General features: G+C 56.3%; 1 protein-coding gene across 3 annotated transcripts; it reads left to right on the forward strand.

Moving 5' to 3' along the window:
- Positions 1 to 4: 4 nt before the first annotated feature.
- LOC142024836 (uncharacterized) lies at positions 5 to 13,611 on the forward strand. 3 transcript variants are annotated; one of them, XM_075017107.1, is made up of 4 exons: positions 5 to 94; positions 625 to 900; positions 1,368 to 1,477; positions 2,454 to 13,611. In XM_075017107.1, the coding sequence occupies exons 3-4, from the start codon at positions 1,402 to 1,404 to the stop codon at positions 3,899 to 3,901; spliced, it is 1,524 nt and encodes a 507-aa protein (XP_074873208.1). In that variant the 5' UTR covers positions 5 to 94; positions 625 to 900; positions 1,368 to 1,401; the 3' UTR covers positions 3,902 to 13,611. The 3 variants fall into 3 exon arrangements, with proteins under 3 accessions (XP_074873208.1, XP_074873207.1, XP_074873206.1); XM_075017106.1 differs by having other exon boundaries at positions 29 to 94; positions 649 to 900; XM_075017105.1 differs by having other exon boundaries at positions 38 to 94; positions 538 to 900.
- The last annotated feature ends 250 nt before the right edge of the window (positions 13,612 to 13,861 follow it).

A 13,861-nucleotide genomic window follows, 5' to 3' on the forward strand; every position in this document is an offset into this window, starting at 1 on the left:
AGGAGCGGAGACAGGAAGGGGGGACGCGCCGCGCAGGGCAGCGCAGCGCAGCGCAGGGAGACCCCGGCCCGGCCCGGCCCCCCGCCCGCCGCAGGTAAGGGGAGCGCCCGGGACAGGCCCGCGCAGCGACGTCCCCCCCCCGCCCCCCCGCCCGGCCGGAGCGGAACCGCAGCACGATGGGCCGGGCCCGGCGTTCTAGAACCGCAGAACGCTGGAAGCGGGGGGCGGGGCGGGGGAGGGGAGGGGTCGTGGGGTCCGGGCCCCCGGCGCCCCCGCGCCCCCCCCCCGGCGGGCTCCGTCCGACCGGCTCCGAAAATCTCGCCGATGCCCCAGCCGCCTGGGTGTGACCCCCTGACCGCCGGGGGGGGGTTCCCCCCTGTGCACCCCACTCCCCCGGTCTGAGCCCAGGGCTCCCCGCCCCGCCCCGTCCCGTCCCGTCCCGCCTTGTCTTGTCCTGCCCTGCCCTGTCCCGTCCCGTCCCCACCCCGCCCCGAGGGCACAGAGTAATTCTCCCTCCTCCTTGTCACCCGCTTCCAGGTGCTTGTGAACCCTCCTCCCCTCCCCTCCCCTCCCCTCTGGTCCTCTCAACCCCGGGCGCCCAGGCCTGTTCTCTGGACCCTGCAGCCTCCTGGCCGCTCTTCCCTGCAGCGTCTCCACCTGCCTCCTGAACTGCGGCGCCCGGAGCTGCATGCGACACCCGGCGGAGGCCCGAGCAGCGCGGAAGACCAGCTCCCGGCACCCCTGCCAACGCCTGGCAGCATCACCTTTGCTCCGCTTGCAACACCCTCACGCGCCTGGCTCGGGGGCAGCTTGTCGCCCACGATGAGCACGCGGCGCATCCGAGTTCTGTTATCAGCAGGCGGTTTGGCTGTCCCCATTGTCCAGGACTAGCGAGCGGGGGTGAGACCTGCGGTCAGGTTATCGCTGGGGCCTGGCGGTTCCCTTCTGTACCGATCCCACTCTTCCACACGCCTCCCCGGGCTGCCTGGACGGTGCTTGGTCCTGCCGGGGCTCGGTCGCCTCTGGAGGTCCCTTCCAGGCCTAGGACTCCTCTCGTGCCCGAACTGGGCAGAAAGGCCAGGATTTCTGAAAGCTCCGGGGAGCTGGCCGACCGACTCCCGTTGACTTCCCCGGAGAGAGGGGCACCTCTGTGCATTCTGCCCCCCACCGGCCGCAGTCCCTGCGCCTCTCCTCCCTGCGTCACCTGCGCCTGGGGTGATTCTGGGTGCCTCCCAGGCCTTATGCCACCAGTCATACCCGGGGGGGGAGGCTGGGTCACGCCGAGGCATGTGGCAGGGGACCGGTGAGCAGCCGTCCCGGGCCCCCGAGGGGCTGCGGAACTGAGAGGGGGGCGCTTCTCGTTTCAGGGGCTGGTGGCCTTCGGGGTCTGCGTCTCTCACCATGGATCTGTGGTCAGGTGCGGAGGCTTTGCGCAGGGCCGACGTGCGGGAGAACGGTGACCCCCTGGTGACGCCGAGTAAGTGTCAGGTTCTGGGTCAGCTTTGGCGCTGGGTTCTGCTGTGGACCCTCCTGTGGTTCCCAGCGCGGGGCAGTGGGAAGGAAGGCGGCTGTGGGGCGGAAGGGATGCACAGCTCTCGCCCACCCCACCGACTCCCAGGGACGTGGGCCGGGCTGCCGCAAGAGAAGCAGGAGCTGGGGGTTGTCCAGGGTGAGGCCATTGGCTCTCCCTCCAGGGTCCCCTCCCTGCGGACACGCTGTCCTGCCCGTCCGCTGTCCGGTCGGAGCGCTCTGGGGTCTTGGCAGCTCAGCAGGCATCTCCAGAGACCTTGCACCTGCCTGTTTGCTGGCGGTGTAAGGGTCAGGATTTAGCGCTTTCTGAAATCTCTGGGGCCCGGTCAGGGGAACCCCTAAGGAACGCTGGAGGCTTTCAGTCAGAAAGTAACCGGCTGAGCTCTTGGGGGAAATAGGTCCAGCAGCGGCCAGGAACCGGTACACGTGGGGGTGACGTCCCCCAGTCTCTCTTTCCCAGAGGCTGAGAATGGGTGAGTTCCGCTCGCTCCCTCTGGCGCGCCTGGCGTTGGCCGCTGTCGGCAGATGGGGCGCTGGGCTGGACGGGCCTTTGGGCTGACCCGGTGTGGCCGTTCTTCTGGGTCAGGACAAATGCCTCTCCAGCCCCTGTAGAGGCCGTGGTTTAGCCAGGGAAGAACCCTGTGTCCCAGGGGCTCAGTGAAAAGGGGAGACCAAGAGGTGAGGACAGAATGAAAACAAGGTTGATGGTGTCGTGAGCGACGGGCCCGGGTGGATTCCCCGTCCGTGTGACGTAGCCCCCGGGCTTGCCCAGCCCGGCGCCTGGCTGGAGCTCCCTTCTGCAGGGGGCGGTCGATCCAGGCTGGGTCTGCGCTCGGGAGGGCTCTGGGGTGGATTTGGCGCCCAGCTTTTCAGCGCGCCCGGCGCCGGGCCTGACTCCTGTCCGGGTTCTCTCCGTCCCCCAGCCAGGGCCGGGCAGAGGAGCGAGGATGAGGAGGAGCCCGCCGAGGAAGGCCCTGAGATCGTGGAGGTGGATGCGGCGCTGCTGGGCAGGCCAGAGGGGGCTGAGAGCCAGGTGGAGGAGCAGGGCCCGGCCCGCGAGGGCCTGCGCTGGAGGGTGGTGCAGGAAATTGACTCCCCGGGGAAGCCGGCGCCGGGCAGGGCGGGGGGCGCCGGCTTCCCGCCCGTCCAGAGCATCGTGGTGCTGCAGAAGAGCTACGAGTGCGGGGAGTGCGGCAAGAGCTTCAGCTGCCGCTCGCACTTCAGCAAGCACCGGCGCACCCACACCGGCGAGAAGCCCTACCGCTGCCTGCTCTGCGGCCGGAGCTTCAACGTCAGCTCCAACCTCTACCGCCACCAGCGCGCCCACGCCACCGAGCGGCCCCCGCCGGCCGGCGCCCCCGCCCCGCCCCGCCCCCGCGGGCTGCCCTACGCCTGCGCCGAGTGCGGCAAGAGCTTCCGGCGCAACACCGAGCTGGTGACCCACCAGCGGCTGCACACGGGGCTCCTGCCCTTCCAGTGCACCCACTGCGGCAAGAGCTTCTCCTGGAGCTCCCACTTCGACCGGCACCGGCGCATCCACACCGGCGAGAAGCCCTACCAGTGCCCTGAGTGCGGGAAGCGCTTCAGCCGCAGCTCCCACCTCTACCGGCACCAGCGCACCCACGCCGGCGGCCGCTCCTACATCTGCACCTACTGCGGGCGCAGCTTCGGCAGCACCCTGCACTTCGACCGCCACCAGCGCACCCACACAGGCCGGCGCCCCTACAAGTGCACGCTCTGCGGCAAGGGCTTCGCCGACGGGCCGGCCTTGGTCAAGCACCAGCGCCTGCACCTGGGGGACGGGCCCTTCCGCTGCGAGGAGTGCGGCAAGAGCTTCGGGGCCCGGGCGCCCTACGCCCGGCACCGGCGCAGCCTCCACGGCGCCGCGCCCGCCCCTGCCGGCGAGAAGCCCTACCGCTGCCAGGACTGCGGCAAGAGCTTCTCCTGGAGCTCCCACTGGGAGCGGCACCAGCGCATCCACACCGGCGAGCGGCCCTACCAGTGCCCCGAGTGCGGGAAGCGCTTCGGCCGCACCTCCCACCTCTACCGGCACCAGCGCACCCACGCCGGCGGCCAGCCCCACATCTGCGCCGACTGCGGCAAGAGCTTCAACAGCACCCTGCACTTCCACAAGCACCGGCGGGCCCACGCCGGCCCGGCCCCCGGCCACGCCTGCCCCGACTGCGGCCAGGCCTTCGCCGACGGCCCCGCGCTGGCCAAGCACCGGCGCAGCCACAGCGGGGAGCGGCCCTTCCCCTGCCCCCAGTGCGGCCGGCGCTTCAGCCTCAGCTCCCACCTCTACCGCCACCTCCGGGGCCACGCCGAGGAGAGACCCATGGAGGAGCTGCAGGAAGAGATCACCTCCTTCTAGCATCCGGCTCTCCCGGCTGCCCGTGCTGGAGATAGAGCTCACCAGGACCCGGCCGCCCCCTCTGGCGCAGGAGGTGCCTGGGGGCGAACCCCAGAGCGTTAGTGGGGCTTAGCTCGCGGGGCTCGCCGGCCCTCGGGGCGCTGAGACCTCTAGGAGAGCAGCCCTAGAGCCAGCAAGGTCCCAGGCCGGAGCCCCTGGGAGGGCTCTGCGCCAGCGGGGCCCCCATCAGGCCCCGAGGATGTAGGTAGCTGCGGTAGCTTAGGTAGGTCGGGTAGATAGGAGGGGAGGGGACAGTCCAAGGAGCTGGGGTGGGTGGAAGGCAGAGAGGGGAGTTGTTACATGGGGCGGCTGTGAGGGCGGATTCCTCCCTCACTCGCCCGGGTGTTAATCAGGAGGAACCTCCCTGGAGTCCCTGGTGCAAATGAGGAGTAACGCCCCACCCCCACCCGGGTCAGGGCAGTTACAGGAGCCCGAGCAGGGGCAGGCACCCAGTGCCGGGAATTGGGGTGAATGGTAGGTCAGCGCCAGAGCGGGAGACACTGTCTGGGGTTCAGGGAGGTGGGAACCGGAGGCGGAGGTTTTAGGGTTCCGGGCGGCTGGGGAGGGCAGCGAGAGGAGGGTGTGGGTGATGAAGGATCATCATGGCTCTGTGCTGGGCTGGTGGGGCAGACCCACACGGCAAGGGGGCTGGAGGGCGAGGAGGACTTGACAAGGTTTTCTCTGGGTCCCCAGGCCCCATTCCCTGCCTCCTGGTCAGACAGGACCCGGGAGGAGAAGAAACCCTGCAGGAGCGCCCCACAGAGAGACACACACACGCACGCCGAGCCAGCCCGTCGATGGGGGGAATGCGGGAGACTCAGGCCTGGTCTACGCTTGGGGATGAAATCGAATGTAAGGGTCTTAGGTCGATTTTATAAAGCATCACTCCTCACCGCAGGGCTCATTAGGTCGATTTTGAGGGGCCTTACGATCGACTCTTGTAAGCCTGATTTCACAAGGAGTCACGCCAAAGTCGGGTTTTCAAGGTCTGCAAGTGCGGACGGCAGCGTTATTAAAACTTGATGATGTTATTCCACGATGCCCCCACGGCGTCCCTCCTGGCCACCGCTTTCACTTCCACTGCTCTCCGGGTGAGCAGCAAGTAGGGGGCAGGAAGCAGGGGTCATCCGCCCGGGACGTTTGAATTCATTTCCTTTCTGGCCAGCGTGGTGAGCAGACCTCAGGAGCACACCTGAGCTCAATCCAGCTTTGGCAATTTAAGGGGAACACCCTAAGTCGACTTTGCGAGCCGGTGTGGATGCACAACTTCGACTTCTATAAAACGGAGTGGTAAAAAGTTGATTTTAATGCATTCGACGTTATTCCCAAGTGTAGACGTACCCTCAGCCTGGAGGGTGCTGGGTGGGTCACTCCCCCAACTCCAACAGGAGTGAGAGCCAGGGCAGGTCTTCCCACAGAGACTGCCCTAGAGCAGCGTGCCATGAAATTGTGCCGCGTGTGATCAGCTGCAGCGGGAGACGACTGGTGCAAACAGCTCAGCGTTGCCCTGGGCCGGCTCCATGGCGCAGTCTGATGGGGTTGACTTCCCAGCGACTTCCTGTGCGTGCGATAGTCCCCCTTACGCACAAGTCCTCCCAGGCCTGATCCTAATGCAGAGCACGAGGGACCAGGACCGCCTCTTGCCTCTTCTGGAGCATGGAGGAGCTGAGTTTCTGTAACACAAGGAAGCAAAACACCCCTGAAATAAGCTCTCAGGGATGTGGCTCGGAAAGTCCTGAGCTTCATCTGCTGCACTTGTTGAAAGGCCCAGGGAATCTGTTGTTGGCAGAGGTCAGATTCCTGGCTGGTGTCCGTTGACGTTTGTAGAGTTCTGCCCTTTTACGCCAGGTGATAGTTCAGCCCTTGCCCTGCGGTAGACTCAGGCCTTGTCTACGCGTCAGAGTTGACTCGATTTGATTCGACAGGTACGGTGAAAGAAGTAAAACCGTCACCGCTTGTAGTACGAACACAGTTACGTCGTCAGCGCAGACCCCAAAGGAGTGTGACCTCCTTGCAGACTGAATGTCACCTGGATCGGTCTGTAGCCAGGTTGGGGCTGGATGGCCAATCTGTGCCCGTCCCTGGGGAGCTTAGCAAAGTCTCCGATGACCGTTATATCTGGCTGCATAGCAGTGTTCCTGAGCCGCCAGCCTTCGTAAATTCATTTGGTCTTCCATCCTAGTAACCCATGGGTACCAAGAAGGCCACTGAAAGGGAACCACGGTTGACGGGAGCGGTTGCTAGATTTCGCCACGGATTCCCTTGTTGCCGATCTTGTCTGGACGTTTGATCTGGAGCCGATGGTGAAGATGCGTGAACGGTGTTGGTATAAAAGTGCCCTCTCTCAGCGTCACTGGTCCCAAAAAGGAAGGAGAATACACTACCACTGCAGGACGTCTGCATTAGCGGTTGTAACGTTCACGTGGAAAGTCAAACCCCTGTCCCGTTTGGTAGCTAATCTAGTTGGACAAAAATGCGTGTAGGCAAGGTCTTAAAATTTCGCACCGCTTTTACCGTGGGTTCTGCTTTTCTGTTGGTGTGAGGGGTGGGAGCCCTGTCGTAGACAGCGCGCTGGTGGCTGCTAGAACGTTCAGCACTGTTCTGCGTCAGCCAGTGCCGTGCAGCTGGCCCCCACTGGGTTTACACGCTAGTCTCTTCCCATAGCCCGGCCCAAAGTAGCACTCCCGCTGCTGCTGCCACAGGTGGCGCTGAACTGCCTCAAAGGAGCGCGAAACGTTGGGCAACGAAGCCTACGTCCCTCATGGAGGCAGCAGCTCCTTCGTGTGGGGCCAGTTGGGAAGCCCCTGGGGGGTGACCTGAGCTGAGCATGTGGCTGGGTTGCAATGATGTGGCTTAGCAGGGGGGTAACAGATCACTTGCACAGGCATTTGGCTCTAGTTCGCTGGCTTTTACGCTCGTTTTTCCATTAGAAATTCTGGTCATTGCCCCTGAACGGGGCCGGAGTGTCTGGCCGAGCCCGTGACCCGGGGGCATCCCAGGAAAGTGGGGATGGAGCAGTTGGAAGGAGAGCAGCCCTTCCCCGTCCCCTTTAGCAGCCTCACGTAAAACTCTTTGTTAGCTGCTCGTTTGCGGCTCTTCATCCGTGATTAACTTGAAAACGTTAATTGCGATTTTAAAAATGAATCCTGATTAATTGGGGTTTTAATCACGCAGCTGAACAGTAGCACGCCCGCTGAAATTTATTAACTATCGGGGATATTTTGGGGGGTCCCTCTGATTTTTTTCCATGCATGGGAGCAGTAAATTTTATTATGTGCAGACGTGCACCACCTACAGAGAGACAGGCTGCTGGCCGTGGGCGCTCTGCTAACCAGCTGGGCGGCCCCTGAATCCCACCTGGACGGCTGCCCCAGCACTCGGCTGACGGGGAACGCTGCTGTTTCCCTGCCTATCCAATAGATAGATTTCAGGTCTAACGCCAAATGCGAAGTGCGCAGGGCTCACTTTCTGTTGGTGTCTATTACAAGTAGTCGCACTGTAGCACTGACCCCCCCCCAAGAAATAGGGTTTTCAGTTCATCTCCCACGAGTACCACGGTGCAAATTCTTGATGGGGAACATGCCCCTTGCACGTATCAGTTTTGTGGGTGTTACATAACCGCACTGCATACCCGACAAGGTAACACTGCCGCGCTCGCAAGTCCACTCAGTCCTACTTGGTCACCAGTCACTGCGAGAAACGTGGGTTTTCATTCACAGGTGCTCGCGCTGCCTGCTTCTTATTTACAACGTCGCTCTGAGGCTGAAACTACAGAACCCGAAGCACCAAAAATCGGCCTCTGACTCAGATGATGAAAACGAAGCTGCATCAGTCCCCGCTGCTCGGGCTCGTTAGTGAGCAGAACCCATCGTCGGCACTGGTGCCCTTTGGAACGGGTGGCTGGAGCGTGAAGGGACAGCTAAAGCCCTAGTGCGCATCAGGGATGTAGAGCGTCTCGTCTGGCGCATAAATATCACCAGCTAACACCGTGCCCTGAAAGTCACAGAACACTGGGGCTGGAAGGGACCTCGAGAGGTCATCGAGTCCGGTCCCTGCAGGACCTCACAGCAGGACCAAGCACCATCTAGACCATCCCCGATAGACGTCTGTCTAACCTGCTCTTCAACATCTCCAGGGACGGAGCTCTCCCCAGGCAACGTATTCCAGTGGTTGACCACCCTGGCACTTCGGGAGTTTTCCCCAATGTCCAGCCTAAACCTCCCTTGCTGCAGTTTAAGCCCCTTGCTCCTGGCCCTGTCCTCTGAGGCCAAGGAGAACAATTTTTTCTCCTTCTTGTGACAACCTTTTAGCTATTTGAAAGCTGTTGCCGTGTCTTCTCTCTTCCAAGCCAAACAAATCTAATTCTTCCAGTCACCCCTCATAGGTCATGTTTTCCAGACCTTTAACCTTTTTGGTTGTTCTCTGGGCCTTCTCCGATTTCTCCACATTTTTCTTGAAATGTGGTGCCTAGAACTGGACACAAGACTCCAGCAGAGACCTTATCAGAGCAGAGTAGAGGGGAAAAATTACTTCTTCTGTCTTGCCTATGACACTGCTGTTAGTGCATCCCCCAACGATCTTTCCTTCTTTGCAACAGCGTCACACTCTTGACTCATTTAGCTTGTGGTCCGCTCTCACCCCTAGATCCCTTTCTGCAGTACTCCTTCCTAGACAGTCACTTCCCATTTTATATGTGTGAAAGTGATTGTTGTTTTTCAGGTGGTTTCCGAGGGGTAGCTGTGTTAGTCTGGAACTTTAAAAAAAAAAAAAGTAGTCCTGTGGCACCTTAGAGATTAACAAATGTTCTAGGTCAGGAGCTTTCATGGGTAAAGCGGTACACTTTGCGTTTGTCCTTATTGAACTTCATCCTGTTTGTCTCACATCATTTCTCCAGAGTGTCCAGGTCATTTTGAATTATACCATCTTCCAAAGCAAAAAAGCAGTCAAGTAGCACTAACAAAATAATTTATTAGGCGGGGAGCTTTCATGGGACAGACCCACTTCTTCAGACCAGAACAGACTCAGTATTTAAGGCATGGAGAACCTATGGCTATGGTCTGAAGAAGTGGGTCTGTCCCACAAAAGCTCACCGCCTAATAAATTATTTTGTTAGTCTTTAAAGTGCTACTTGACTGCTTTTTTGTTTTGATAGTATATAGACTAGCACGGCTCCCTCCCTGTTCCTGTCTTCCAAAGATTTGCAGCCCCTCCCAGCGTGGTATCACCTGCAAATTTTATAAGCAGACTAGATGCCATGATCTAAATTGTATGTGAAGACATTGAACAGAACCGATCCCAGAACAGACTCCTGCGGAGCCCCACTTGTTCTGCCCTTCCAGCATGACTGCAAACCGTTGATAACTACTCTCTGAGACAATTGTGCACCCACCTTATAGTTGTTCCCTCTAGGTTGTACCACCCTAGCTTATTGCTAAGGAGGTCTTGTGAGGCAGTATCAAATCTTTACTAAAGTCTAGATATACTATGTCTATCACTTCCCCCTTATCTACAGGACTTGTTATCTTATCAGAGAAAACTGTCAGGTTGGTTTGACATGATTTGTTCTCCGTAAATCCACGCTGGTTGTTACCTATCACCTTATTATCGTCCAGGTGTTTGCAGATGAATTCTTTAACTGTATGCTCCATTATCTTTCCTGGCACTGAAGTTAAGCTGACTGGTCTGTAGCTTCCTGGGTTGTCCGTATTTCCATTTTCTATAGCTAGCACTGGATTTGCCCTTTTCCTGCCCTCTTGAATCTCTCCTGTCTTCCATGGCTCTTCAAAGATGCTAGCCAATGGCTCAGATATCTTCTCAATCAGCTCCTTGAGGATTCTAGGGTGCATTTCATCAGGCCCTGGTGACTTGCAGACAGCTAAAGTTGCCAAGTAATTTTAATGTGTCCTTTTCCTATTTTAACTTCTGAACCTACCTCCTTTTTTTCCAGCATTCGCTATTTCAGGCACTCAGTCACCGTCAAAAATCAAAACAAAGTTGTTGTTATGCACCTATGCTGTTTCCACATTTTCTATTACTCTTTGTCCCTCTACATTGAGCAGTGGACCTACCCTGTCCTTGGTCTTCCTCTTGTTTGTAATATATTTGTAGAACGTTTCCTTGCTACCTTTTATGTCTCTACCTAGACTGAGCTCGTTTTATGCCTTCATCTTTCGAATTTTGCCCCTACGTATTCATAGAATCATAGAACACTAGGACTGGAAGGGACCTCAAGAGGCCATCGAGTCCAGCCCCCTGCCCCAATGGCAGGACCAAGTACTGTCTAAACCATCCCTGATAGACATCTATCTAACCTGTTCTTAAATATCTCCAGCGATGGAGATTCCACAACCTCCCTTGGCAATTTATTCCACCGTTTGTTGTTTGTTTTTACTTCTCCTTTGTAAACTGACCACTTTTGATAGGACTCCTTTTTGATTTTTAGGTCATTCAAGGTCTCCTGGTTAAGCCAGGCGGCTCTCGTGATATGCGTCTGACCTTTTCTGTGCAGTGGACTAGTGGGCTCTTAATAATGTTGCTTTGAAAAACTGCCAACTCTTTTCAGTTGTTTTCCCTCTTTGTCTTGTTTCCCATAGGACCTTACCTACCAGCTCCCGACATTGGCAAAAATCTGCTTTCTTACAATCTTTATTCTGCTCTTCGACCTTTGGCTATTCCTTAGAATCCTGAACGCCATCGTTTCATGATCCCTTCCACCCACGCTGCCCTCCGCTTTCAAATTGTCAGCCGGTTCCTCCCTATGTATTAAAAATCAAATCTAGACCAGCCTCCCTCCTAGTAGCTTGCTCCACCTTTTGAAATTAAAATTTGCTCCGGTATATTCAAAAAACTTGTTGGATAATCTAGACCCTGCTCCGTTATTTTCCCAACAGATGTCTGGGTAATTGAAAAACAAGCAGTCCTGTGGCACCGTATAGACTAACAGATCTTTTGGAGCATGAGCTTTCCTGGGCAAAGACCCGCTTCGTCAGATGCCCGAGTGAGGGGTTTCAGAGGAAGGTTTAAATGGGCTCATGAAAAGGCGAGAGTCCCAGTCAAAGGGGAGGGCCAGAGTTGATGAGTTCTGTTCAGTCGTGGAGGATGTGGCCCATTATCTCTCGGCTACCCCTCTGGACACTTGGGCCGTGTCTACACGTGCACGCTACTTCGAAGTAGCGGCGCCAACTTCAAAATAGCGCCCGTCATGGCTACACGTGTTGGGTGCTATTTCGAAGTTGAAATCGACGTTAGGCGGCGAGACGTCGAAGTCGCTAACCCCATGAGGGGATGGGAATAGCGCCCTACTTCGAAGTTGAACGTCGAAGTAGGGCACGTGTAGACGATTTGCGTCCCGCACCATCGAAATAGCGGGGTCCGCCATGGCGGCCATCAGCTGATGGATTGAGAGACGCTCTCTCTCCAGCCCCTGCGGGGCTCTATGGTCACCGTGTGCAGCAGCCCTTAGCCCAGGGCTTCTGGCTGCTGCTGCCGCAGCTGGGGATCCATGCTGCATGCACAGGGTCTGCAACCAGTTGTCGGCTCTGTGGATCTTGTGTTGTTTAATGCAACTGTGTCTGGGAGGGGCCCTTTAAGGGAGCGGCTTGCTGTTGAGTCCGCCCTGTGACCCTGTCTGCAGCTGTTCCTGGCACCCTTATTTCGATGTGTGCTACTTTGGCGTGTAGACGTTCCCTCGCAGCACCTATTTCGATGTGGTGCTGCCCAACATCGAAGCTGAACGTCGACGTTGCCAGCCCTGGAGGACGTGTAGACGTTATTCATCGAAATAGCCTATTTCGATGTCGCAACATCAAAATAAGCTACTTCGATGTAGCATGCACGTGTAGACGTAGCCTTGACGTCTCCCCCATCACCACCTGTGCTTTGGATGATTTTGTTAGGTCTTTAAAAAGAGGCTCATCCGCCTCTTCTTCCCGGTGAGGTGCTCTGTAGTAGACCTCAACCGTGACCTCTTCCTTGGCCTTTTTTTTTCACTCCTTTTAACCTTAACCGGCGACTCTCGACGAGTCTCTATGTCCATCTCCGCCTCCGTCCAAGCGTTCAAGTTTTTTCATAGATGAGGCAACACCTCCTCCCTTTTCCCACTGCCTGCCCTTCCCGAGCAAGCTGGACCCTTCCGTACCAGTATTCCGCACACGTATTGTCCCACCAAGTCTCTGATAGCAGCACTCTTATAATCACGGGTATTCACTAGCATGGCGAGTTCTTCCTCCTTATTCCCCACATTCTCGGGCTTGTGTACAGGCAACTAAGATGCAGATTTGATTCTGCCTGCCAGTTGTGCCTGGTTTCTCCTTTATCTCTGCTACTGCGCCCCATGCTCCCGCTCCCGACTTCTGTCTCATCTCCCAAGTCTCTATTTTTCACTTATCTGGGGCTTTGGGAGCCTAGTTTAAAGCCCTCCGAAGTAGGTTAGCCAGGTCACAGCCAAATACTCTCTTCCCCTTCTTCAGTAGGTGGACCCATCTCTGCTTTGCAGTCCTTTGACTTGGAAGAGCATCCTGTGGTCAAGGAAGCCAAACCCTCCTGGCAACGCCGTCTTCACTGCCAGGCATTCACCTCCAGGATGCACCTCCCTCTGCCTGGTCTCACTTTCCAGTGATGTTGTAAACAGGAAACGTGCAGCATTGTCTCCCGGAAATATAAAGAAATGTGTTTTGTCTTTTGGCTATTGGACAAATTAGAGCTATTGGCTGAATTAGAGGTAGGACTGAGTGGACTTGTAAGACTCTAGTGTTTTCCACTGCTTCATTTTTCACGCAGAGTTGTTGTTGGGGTGTAAGCAATTCTACATTTGTAAGTTAAATTTTCATAATGAAGAGGTTAAACTACAGTACCTTAATTAAGTGAATTAAAAAGACAGTTTATATTGTTTTTACAGTGCAAATATTTTAATCAAGATGAAGTGAGAATTGTGCATTTTGTATTCAGTGTTGAAACTGAAATCAATATATTTAAAATGCATCCAAAATATTGAAATGGTATTCTATTAATTGATTAGCTGGACAATTGTGTGATTAATTTTTTAATTGACCGACAGACCTACTGTTTGTTCATACCCGTTTCACTCCTATGCTTGAGAAAAGAACTTTGCTGGCATGGATTATGGGCAGGCTTTTCACACATGGCTAACAGTGGGTTCTAGGTCCGTGTTGAGGCACCTGAACAATGTTATTTAACATATTTATTGTGTAATTTTTAGGTGCCTAAATGTGGGTTGCAAAGCCCAACTTTAGGTCTCTCCACTCAGAAATGTTGCCACAAAGACTCGCACTTAATATCGTTAAGCCCCAAAAAGTCACTTGCCCTAAGCTGTGAAGACCTGGCTTGTCATGCCTGGTCTTTTACAGGTGAAAAACAAGCAGCAGAAAAGAAGGGTGGCTACAAAAACGAAATCTTCCCAGCCTTTGCGCCGTGTCAAGAGGAACCAAAGAAGGGCACAGGCCTGTTTTGGTTTCCAGTCCATGGCAGGTTCCTTCCAGCCAGAGCCTCCCAACCGCGCAGCAAGGTGCAGGGTAACATGGGGACAAGAACCCTGAGCTCTCGAGCTAGAGTTCTGAGATGAGTGTTCGCTCGACGTGAGTGTCACCGCTGTCTCTGGTCAAGGTGAGCCGGGACTCGTGTGTATTGTGAATAAAATAGATTAGGGGAAAATATATCTTGGGTCTGTACTCAGTTATTTCTTTGTTTGAGAAGACTTATTTTGACTTAAACCCTTGTACGCCGATTGGAGCATCGATCATCTGCACGTCTCCTCCACTTCACTCCGTCTCAGGACAAAACTTCTCGCTGGCCCCAGCAGTACCCAAATCATTGTCCTTCAGTCTCAGTAGACCTTCCCCCCATTGTCCGAGGTCTTCCTCTTTTGTGTTTTCCTTGCGGGTTCCATGGGAGAGCTTGACGGAC

Source organism: Carettochelys insculpta, chromosome 22, assembly GCF_033958435.1.
Source record: "Carettochelys insculpta isolate YL-2023 chromosome 22, ASM3395843v1, whole genome shotgun sequence".
Taxonomy (NCBI): Eukaryota; Metazoa; Chordata; order Testudines; family Carettochelyidae; genus Carettochelys; species Carettochelys insculpta.

Excerpts from the sequence above, each read along its gene's own strand:
- LOC142024836 (XM_075017107.1), top strand. The coding sequence starts at position 1,402 with ATGGATCTGTGGTCAGGTGCGGAGGCTTTGCGCAGGGCCGACGTGCGG. Across the intron at positions 1,478-2,453 it reads TGACCCCCTGGTGACGCCGA|CCAGGGCCGGGCAGAGGAGC; the intron begins GTAAGTGTCAGG and ends TCCGTCCCCCAG.